The following is a 10,000-nucleotide window of genomic DNA, read 5'->3' as shown; positions in this document are numbered from 1 at the left end:
TCCTTCAGGATAGCCGATCTTTTAACATGTTTTCAAGGTAACAAAAAGCTAACTGACGGGGAAGTTTGACTACTCAAATCCTCTCCGTTCTTGAGATACAGAGCGAATTGTTACACCCGAAAATGGCCCGTAAAGTTTCGAGACTTTCGAAAAACGGGCCCCTGGACGCTTAGAACAGGCCAAGTACCGGAACTTATCACGCAACTGCCATTTCTGCGCTTAGTGATTGGCTAAGAAATCCAGCCCCTCTTTTTCAACCAATGAGAGGCAAAAGCAACAGATTGGTCTTGATTGGTTTATTTTACTTTTTGCCCTCTATGACTGGTTGGGGGTAATTACTTAGGTTTGGTTTCATTTGAAAATCAATCTATAAATATCTCTAACCAAGAAAAAATTTATTTTTCTCATGCTCTAACTGATAACGTTTTCTAGAGCAGTAGCGTGGTTATGGATGGCCTTTTTCGGCAAGGAGCTATAAAACTTAAAACGAGGAAAGTCGTATCTATATTTCTCGAGATCCTTGAATCAAGTCTCAAAAGCAAAGTTTTCAATTTTGAGCGCAGTACTCTAAAATACGGCCCACTAAATGGGCAAATGATTGCATACATACTGAAAGATATGATACGAGATACGTACTTAATAAGCGTTGTCCAATAGCCATATAAAGACTTGGTGGTATTTATTGGCTGAAAGATTTATTGTATCTTGTGTACTTACAGCTAACTGATTTTCACAAGCCATCTTGATGAAACTCTGTGCCAAACCATTTAAAAGCCTCGTCCTCAAAGCGAGGTCATCAAAATCATGTCGGAACTGAAAAGCAATACTATCCACAACGATGAGTTTAACCTGCAATTAAAAAAGGATCGACTGCATGACACTTTTGAATGTGCCCTTGACCCTCTTGTCAAATTTGAAGTCCATGAATACCCTCTTTTTTTTTTAGGTTGCCTCTATTAATTCTAAACAGAATTTTATGGATTACTGTACTGGTTTAGGATTAGTGGGAACAAAGAAAGGTTGTAATGAAAATAGTCCTGAGGGAAAAAAAGCTCAGAATTGTCTGGGTACGATTTCAGAGGTATAAAGCAACTGGACTGTGGACCTCACACGTTTTCCACACCAAAATTATTCTGAATTGTTGTGGTTTTTCTACCTCTTACACGATTGGCCAAAAAAACGGGCTGCATTCTAAAGCGTGTCACCCTTGATTTTATGGGGTGCTTTACAAAAAATCATTCTGAATTGTTGTTCTCAGCTTCTTGTTTTCTCATTCAATTTACGGCCAAAGATATCCTTATGTGCCACACCCACAACCTTGTCCTTTTACTTGCCTTAGGATGTTCTGTCAAGAAGTCTGATAACACATGTGACAATGCAATAAGCTGCATATAGTCATGGCATCTAAACACATAGATTTTGGATAGGATGTTTTCCACTTGAAACTTTTTCATAGCTTCAATTTGTAGAGATTTTTCTGTTGATTGAAAACCATAAACCATAACCATAAACGTCACTTGTATTTCAGTGAAAGGGCTGAGCGACTAGAGATATCATCATGACAACTACCTGGATCGTTGCATAAAACAAATCCCAGCACACTGTGGGATTATTATTAAAATGGTCATGCATCTAATCACATGCATTTCTGAACACCTCTGGTTACCAGGGTCTTTAAATTTCACCACCCAGAGCTCCATCTGAGCACTAACGTCTGTCCTTTTAAGTCCAAGCATTTTGCTACCTATTTTCAACACTAACCCATTGACTCCCAGGGGTTCCCCATTGACGAGTAAAATTGTCTGGCGTTAGACAGAGTAAAATCATCTGGCGTTAGACAGAGTAAAATACTAAGTCTGGCCGGTTTAGGCTGGTTTGGGTATCAAAGGGCTAAGATAAGGGTAAAGGTTAGCGTTATTTTTAGCTTAGGGTAAATGCCGTTGTTTATACTTCCTTGAGGAGCAGCTTTTGGGGAAAACTTTGTAACGTAACATTTAACTTGTCCGTATTCCGAGATACGAGTGTTGTTGAAATTGGGGAGAAGAGCAAGGGACACTTCGTGACGCTTACTGAAAACAGCATGCATCTAATTAGGTGAATTAATTTTCTGCACATATCTGCCTCTCAGGTGGAAAATAACGGACACTTAGTGCGAACAAAGGTGGACCTCAGGCAACCATCTGCAACAGCCAGAGTAGGCTAAGCACTACATACCGTCTTTGACAACATTGAGGAGAAACTGCCGTCTATGTAATGATGGTTTAACTTTCTGGTCTTTTCAAAAAAGGGCAATAAACTAAAAGTGTGAGTCCTTTCTTTCATTCTCCATGTACACTGTATGAAATTTTAAATGGAAAACCCACTTTTCTAAAGTACCGGTAGTTCTTGTAGATGTGGTCTCTTGTGATCCCTTAGCTCTTGGTGACTGCTGTTTGTGACACCTGCGTCTCACAAATCACCTAATTTCGTGAAGGCAAAGGATTACAGAAGAGAATCTCTGCCATTTTAAGGTGCTTTTCAGAAAAAAGTGATCCCTGTAATGAATGGGTAATAACATTAGACACAATTTCAAAAGCAAGCTTATGATTTTAGAAACTTAAACTATTTTTTGCACCAAAACACTTTATAGTACCTGTTTCATTTATTTCTGAAGACAGAACAACATGTTCTAAGTGTTTCACGGCTGCAGCTGCTATGTCTACCACTCTCTCAACTATAAAACTGCCCTCTGTGTCTGTCAAAACCGATGGTAAAATTCAATTTATTGGCATGCACTACTCAAAGTATGGCTGGCACTATAAAGTCTAATAAAAACAATAACTTTACCTGACAGACGTGTACATTAACCACACTCTTAATACAAGACTGTATTGACAGACAGAAAGTAGTAAAGAGCACACCTTGCTGAACATGAAACTGAATCATTCATGATCTCCTTTTGATTGACTTCAATTCTCACCCACCACATTACATAAAATCAACCAAAAACTCTCGTTTTTTTTTAGCTCTTTTTGAGCATTTTCAATAGCCTATCTCCAAATTCACTTTGAACAGCATCTGAGCAAGCACAAGTTTAGAACAAATTTCTCAATGGTATTTAGTGTTACTTTTCATATGAATGAAAATTGGTTTTAATGAGAAGGACTTTCCAGTCCACTTTGAAACCAGGGAAGAATGATCCATTACAAAACAGCTCTTGTGGAACAGGCTGACTAACAATCCAATACTAATGTACTGGCAAAAAATCACGCGGGTAAATGACATGTATTCAAAAATGGGAATTTTAAAAAATTCTAATATGCCTCTACTTAATATGGTGGGAGGCGCGGTGGCCTCATGGTCAGTGTGCTTGACTCCGGATCGAGTGGTCCGGGTTTCAGGGCCTGGCCAGGAACATTGCGTTGTGTTCTTGGGCAAGATTCTTTACTCTCACGGAGCCTCTCTCCACAGTAGTGGTGTACGCCCCTTCATCCCCCTTTTGAGGTTGGAATTGGAGCATTCTGATTGAAGGATTTAAATCTTTGCGGGAAATTCAAATTTGGGCGGGAAATGCAAACGTACGTTAGGCGGGCAAATTAAAAATTCAAACGATCACGTCACACACACGTGACACCTCCCTTGTGCAAACCCTCAGGAAACAGGTTGGGGTGTTTTGCATAATCATGTTGGAAATTCAAATTTGGGTAGGAAATGCAAACGTATGCTAGGCGGGAAATTTAAAATTCAAACAATGACGCCACATGGATCGAGAGAGGGATGACATCGCAGAGTCCCAAGCCCCCCATGGTCAGAAAAAACACCAGAGGAAAAATGAAATCCAACAGGTTTTAATGTACAAGAAAATCAACAACGGTACTATTTGTAAAACAAGAGGAAAAAAGCGAAAAAAAAGTGTCACACTCTGTACAAGAAGAAGACTGTGTTGCTTATTACAATGGAGATCGGGCTTGAAAATGATCTTCTCTTTATTGAACAATATATTACCATTTCAAAGGAAAATGGAGCAACAAAGTACCAATTAAATTTCTAATGAATTAGTTGCATCTGCATTCAAAACAAAACAGCCAAAGATCAAAATGGAGGTAGTGAGATACCAAGTGTATCTCCATCTAGACAAAGGATACAGTGTGAGAATAAGAGTCTGCAGAACTGTATCAAATGGAGTGGCTCTGGAGGAACAGCTGAAGGTGCTTTATTCAAAGAGGAGGACTACAATGAAGCTTCTCAGAAAGTTGAAATTGATCAACGATCTGTCATCATTGTTGATGAACATTTTGTGGTGACAAATATGCATGTCATTGAAGATGTGATGAATGATGCATCAAAATAAGTTGGTATTTTTAATGCCGCCATTGAAGATTATGTTCCTAAACTAACTGGTTCACTTTGTTTCTTTTTGCAGTTTGCGAAAGGAATTGGAAGAAATGAGAATACAGCTTCAGGGAAATCAAGAAGTGTCAGTAAAGAGGTTGCATCTGCATAACAGTGCCTCCTCTTCACTATAAGAGAAAAATACTTTTAAGCAGGACATTTAAGGGCAGATGAAAGAGTCCATACTGGAGAGAAGCGTTATCAGTGTCAACAGTGCAGCAAGTGAATAGCCAAGAAAGAGATTTAAGGACACATGAAAGAGTCCATACTGGAGAGAAGCCTCATAAATGTCAACAGTTGGTATTTTTAATGCAGCCATTGGAGAATGTGGGTTCACTTTGTTTCTTTTCGCAGTTTGCGAAAGGAATTGGAAGAAATGAGAATACAACTTCACAAGAAATCAAGAAGTGTCAGTAGAGAGGTTGCTGTCCTAAGTCTGCATAACAGCATGTCCTCTTCACTACAAGAGAAAAAGACTTTTAAAATAGATGTTGATGGACACAGGTTAAAGGTTTCAGCTGAACCAGTTGGCCCCACTTCTTTTGGCTAAATAAACGACTCGCAAGCGGACGAACTAAAACCATCTAACCATGTTATTTCTTGAAACTGCAAACAGCCTGGCTTGAAAACACATTGCCACGATTAGCTTCTCGCTATTTGCAAGCCAGCCTGGTAACAACTTGAACTGTTTGCTGTATATAAATAAAACTTGAAAACTTGAAACAGCCGCACAAGATCCAACACGATCTTCACGTTCAAATTGCGCAACCGTGCAGGCCAGATCCAAATCTGGACCTGGACGAACCACTACCTCCCAAATGACATTTTGGATGCTCTGTTCAAGCTCCCAGGCCGCTTGACGCTGTCCACGATCTGCCTCAGCTCTCGCCTGAGAACGAGCATGATTCGCCAGCACGCGCCGCAATACTATTTGTGCCGCATCAACAATGGGTTCCTCATCCTCCTCTGGCGCTGCTGGTGGTGGTCCCATCTGTTGTGCGAGACGCGGGGATCGTCGTGCCGGTTTGGGGCGGGGTGGTACCAGGTCGTTTAGTTCTGCTACCACGTTGGAAGCGATGGACGATAATCTTGCCGGAGAGGCATGAAGCAATAACTCGTCAAGCCGGTCGGCCGCGTTGGATGGATTCGACGACAAACACGGGGTTGCGGGAGGAACCAGGCGGTTTACACGCGCCAAGCCTTCTCTCAGATAGGCAGGTGTAGGAGGCCGGAGCCTGTACTTACGTACGAGCCAGCCGTGACCAGTCAATGATATGGTTCTCACTGTAGAAATGAACGTTTCTCATCATTGGGTTACATGAAAAAAAAAATGACAGAGATCCGTTCAGCAGGCGACCATGTTGTAAAAAGAGGACGCATGGGATAGGCCGAAAGGGGATGACATTGGTTGAAAAGGATGCATTAAAAAAATGGAAACAAAGCCATCTTTAAAACAAGACAAAATAGGATTTTTTTTTTACGAATGAAACGATTTTATTAAAAATAAAAAGCTATTTACAATCGGGAACATGGGAGGCGGCCTGATGCCAAGCCTCGTCCCAGTTTATCCAAATTCGTGTCCATAGGTTATTGTAAACAAAAATACAAAATTTAATGTCAAACAAGTGCGAGTCTCTGAGTGTGTTCCGTATTCACAAATTAGAGAGGCCTGAGGACCAATGCATTCAATACACAAAATGCACTGTAGCACAAACAACCTTCTTTAGTTTGTACAAATAGAAAAAAATGTTCAGTTGTCATCATCATCATCATCATTTTCTTTTTTATCTTGCGTTGGGATGGGACGCGGTTGAAAAACCCTGTTCAATAAAAATTTCCATCTCTCCCCAGCCGCCTCTGTAGCCTCTTCAACATCCATTGAATCCTCCTCCATGAAATGATGTCGGGTTTTCATAACGTCTCTATGCACAGGATCATGCTTTAGACGTTCAAACCACTGGAGATAGTGCAAGTACAGCCCTCGCAACATTATTCTGTAAACGGGTAACAGGGCATTAAAAGTTTTGGCCTTAGCTATCGTTTCAGACACCCCTCCTTCAAGAACTTGTTGACTTTTTTGTCATAGGTTGAACCAAATCCTAATTTTGTCTTGTCTTAAATTATTTAAGATGCCTTGTTTCCATTTTCTAATGCAAGGGGTCTGGGTCCCTGTGACATCATCCTTTTCAACCAATTCCATGTGTGATTTCATCCTCTCTCAGCCAATTCCGTGCGCGACGTCTCTATATATTTTACGACCCTCCTCTATTCACCCTCTTTTTACAACATGGTTGCCTGCTGAACAGATCTCCGCCATTTTTTTTTTCATGTAACCCAATGATGAGAAATGTTCATTTCTACAGTGTGAACCATATCATTGATACGACCGGTGGCGGCTGGCTCATACGTAAGTACGGGCTCCAGCGTCCTGCACCTCCCTACCTGGGAGAAGGCTTGGCGCGTGTAAACCGCCTGGTTCCTCCCGCATCCCTGTGTTTGTCGTCGGATCTATCAGCTGAAACCTTTAACCTGTGTCTGTCAACATCTATTTTAAAAGTCTTTTTCTCTTGTGGTGAAGAGGACACCCTGTTATGCGTACTTAGGACAGCAACCTCTTTACTGACACTTCTTTATTTCTCATGAAGCTGTATTCTCATTTCTTCCAATTCCTTTCGCAAACTGCGAAAAGAAACAAAGTGAACCCCCATTCTCCAATGGCTGCATTAAAAATACCAACTGTTGACATGTATGAGGCAGCCGCTTCTCTCCAGTATGGACTCTTTCATGTGTCCTCAAATCTCCTGCTTGGCTAAAACACTTGCCACAATGTTGGCCGTTGTAAGGCTTCTCTCCAGTATGGACTCTTTCATGTGTCCTTAAATGTGCTGTATGGCTAAAACACTAGCTACACTGTTGACACTGATAAGGCTTCTCTCCAGTATGGACTCTTTCATGTGCCCTTAAATGTCCTGCTTAAAAGTCTTTTTCTCTTGTGGTGAAGAGGACATGCTGTTATGTGGACTTAGGACAGCAACCTCTTTACTGACACTTCTTGATTTCCTGTGAAGCTGTATTCTCATTTCTTCCAATTCCTTTCGCAAACTGCGAAAAGAAACAAAGTGAACCAATTAACTTAGGAACATTCTGCAATGGCTGGCATTAAAAATACCAACTTCTTTTGATGCATCAGTCATCACATCTTCAATGACATGCTTATTTGTCACCACAAAATGTTCATCAACAATGATGCCAGATCCTTGATCAATTTCAACTTTTTGAGAAGCTTCATTGTAGTCCTCCTCTTTGGATAAAGCACCTTCAGCTGTTCCTCCAAAGCCACCCCATTTGATACAGTTCTGCAGACTCATATTCTCACACTGTATCCTTTGTCTAGATGGATCAAGCTGACTTCCATTACAATAAGCAACACCGAGACAGTCTTTTCCCGCTACTTCCTTAGCAATACTAAGACTCTGTTCGTAGTACTCTATGGCTTGCTTAAAATTGCCCAGACTATGATAAACGTTTCCGAGATAACCATAGGCTTTTCTCTCCCCAGCCCTACCCAGAGCGGGGGTGCTCGTGCGGAGCACCAAGAAAAAAAGTGAGTAGTGACACTAAGGATTTGGGGTGACTTTAAGGAGACTCTACTCTTATGTGACCAGCGGAGATGTAAGACAAAGTTGCGGGGGTGTGCGTGCAGGGCACCAAGAAAAAAACTGAGTAGTGACAGTACGGAACTGAGGTGACTTTAAGGAGACTCTACTCGGGTGTGACCGGTGGGATGATTGTGTTCTGGATCCTCTCATTGGCTGGTTACATCCAAAATCAGCGTTGATCATAATAAACTAGGGTGCGTGTGCTGGGCACCGTCTTCTTCTTGTACATAGTGTGACATTTTTTTTTTGCTTTTTTCCTCTTGTTGTACAAATAGTACCGTTGTTGATTTTCTTGTACATTAAAACCTGTTGGACTTCATTTTTCCTTTTGTGTTTTTTCTGACCGTGGGGGGCTTGGGACTGACTGTGATGTCATCCCTCTCTCGACCCATGTGACATCATTGTTTGAATTTTGAATTTCCCGCCCAGCGTACGTTTGCATTTCCTGCCCAAATTTGAATTTCCAACATGATTACGCAACACACCCCACCCTGTTTCCTGAGGGTTTGCACAAGAAAGGTGTCATGTGTCTTTGACATGATCGTTTGAATTTTGAATTTGCCGCCTAACCTATGTCTGCATGCCCTGCCCAAATTTGAATTTCCCGCAAAATTTTAAATCAACCAATCAGAATGCTCCAATTCCAACCGTCCAAAGGGGGATGAAGGGGCGTACAGCACTACTCTCCACCCAGGTGTATAAATGGGTACCAGCGAAAATGCTGGGGTTAATTCTGGGATGGACTAGCATCCTGTCCAGGGGAAAGTAGAAATACTCCTAGTCGCTTTATGCAACAGAAACCGGACATAAGTGCCGGCCTGGTGGGCCTTCTAGGCTCGTAGTGGACTTTACCTAATATGGCAAAAGGAAGTTTCCATACCAATATAGATTGCTTCTCCATTAAGGCCACCAAACTCATCAGGAATTTGTACATCAACTGCAAGCTGCATACTGAAAGGAATACATCTGTTCATCAGTTCAGTTACAAAGATTGTATAATGGCGAGAGAGGGGAGCTTGCAGTCTCCAGCTGACAATGTTACCCAGAGACTTGATGTCAACTGGTACAGATCCAGCAAAGTAGATAGTGATTCAGTGGTAAAAAGACAGGGGTGTGAACTTAGCCATTCAATAAGGAAATGACAAGTTTCAAATTTCCTGATGTCATTAATTTATTTGTAATCAGAGTTCTCTGTTGCAGGTAACAAGATAGGGGTATGTTTTTGCAAATACCAGTAATGATCATGTGTAGCACTTTTATAAAACAGAGATACAGTATCTATTAGAGTGTAACCTCAGTGTTAGTGGAAAATCCACTACTAGTCAGTCCTTCAATCAGTGAATAGTTGTTAAATATCTACTAAGATTGATTACCTCAAAACAAGAAAAAAGATAGCACTTAAAATTATGCTGTAAAAGAATTCTCTGTTGTTTGGTCTAGGGTGTTCCCGGGTGCATAGGTACTTTGCTTTTCCCACTTCTGAAAAACCAACATCTAAATTTCAAAAATTTTGTGTCTGCTTGAAGTGCTCTTTTGAGGGGAGTACAGAGCCAGCAACAATTTGGAGTACAAAAGGGAAATTGCAAAGCATTGGTGACTCAAAACACTTTGGAAGAAAAAAGAAAAATAAATCTTCAGTCACAGCGGAGCTCAGCGCGCGTGGAGCACCATAGTTAAGAAAATATGGTAACCCATCGATGAGAGAAAATTTGGTTTTATAACCATGACGTCATGAATGTCCGTACGTACATCTGCCCCTCCATGTACGCCAATGTGACCAGTATCACATAACCATATCACGGGCTCAAGTTAAGAGCTCATCGAGGAGGCAATACCATATTTGACACGCTAACTAGTTTTCAGCATACATCTTTGATATTGGACATCAATATTATGGTCAATTGACACCTGTCAAAACAAGGTATCTGCTGACCAGTATCACATGACCATATCATGGGCTCAAGTTGGAC

At 41.1% G+C, this 10,000-nt stretch overlaps 1 protein-coding gene across 3 annotated transcripts in view; it reads right to left on the bottom strand.

Moving 5' to 3' along the window:
- LOC138046866 (DNA repair protein RAD51 homolog 3-like) overlaps positions 1-10,000 on the bottom strand; it is a 69,862-nt gene that overhangs the window by 56,406 nt on the left and 3,456 nt on the right. For all 3 annotated transcript variants that reach the window (XM_068893448.1, XM_068893446.1, XM_068893447.1), the window contains exons 3-6: positions 8,911-8,981; positions 2,633-2,734; positions 1,335-1,477; positions 718-849 (exon numbers count right to left, since the gene is read on the bottom strand). In XM_068893448.1, the coding sequence (XP_068749549.1) occupies positions 718-849; positions 1,335-1,477; positions 2,633-2,734; positions 8,911-8,981 (448 nt within the window). The remainder of the gene's footprint in view (positions 1-717; positions 850-1,334; positions 1,478-2,632; positions 2,735-8,910; positions 8,982-10,000) is intronic.

The sequence above is a fragment of the Montipora capricornis genome, chromosome 4 (assembly GCF_036669925.1).
Source record: "Montipora capricornis isolate CH-2021 chromosome 4, ASM3666992v2, whole genome shotgun sequence".
Classification (NCBI taxonomy): domain Eukaryota; kingdom Metazoa; phylum Cnidaria; class Anthozoa; order Scleractinia; family Acroporidae; genus Montipora; species Montipora capricornis.
The sequence above is the reverse complement of the archived record's forward strand: the minus strand, read 5'-3'. Positions and strand labels throughout refer to the sequence as shown.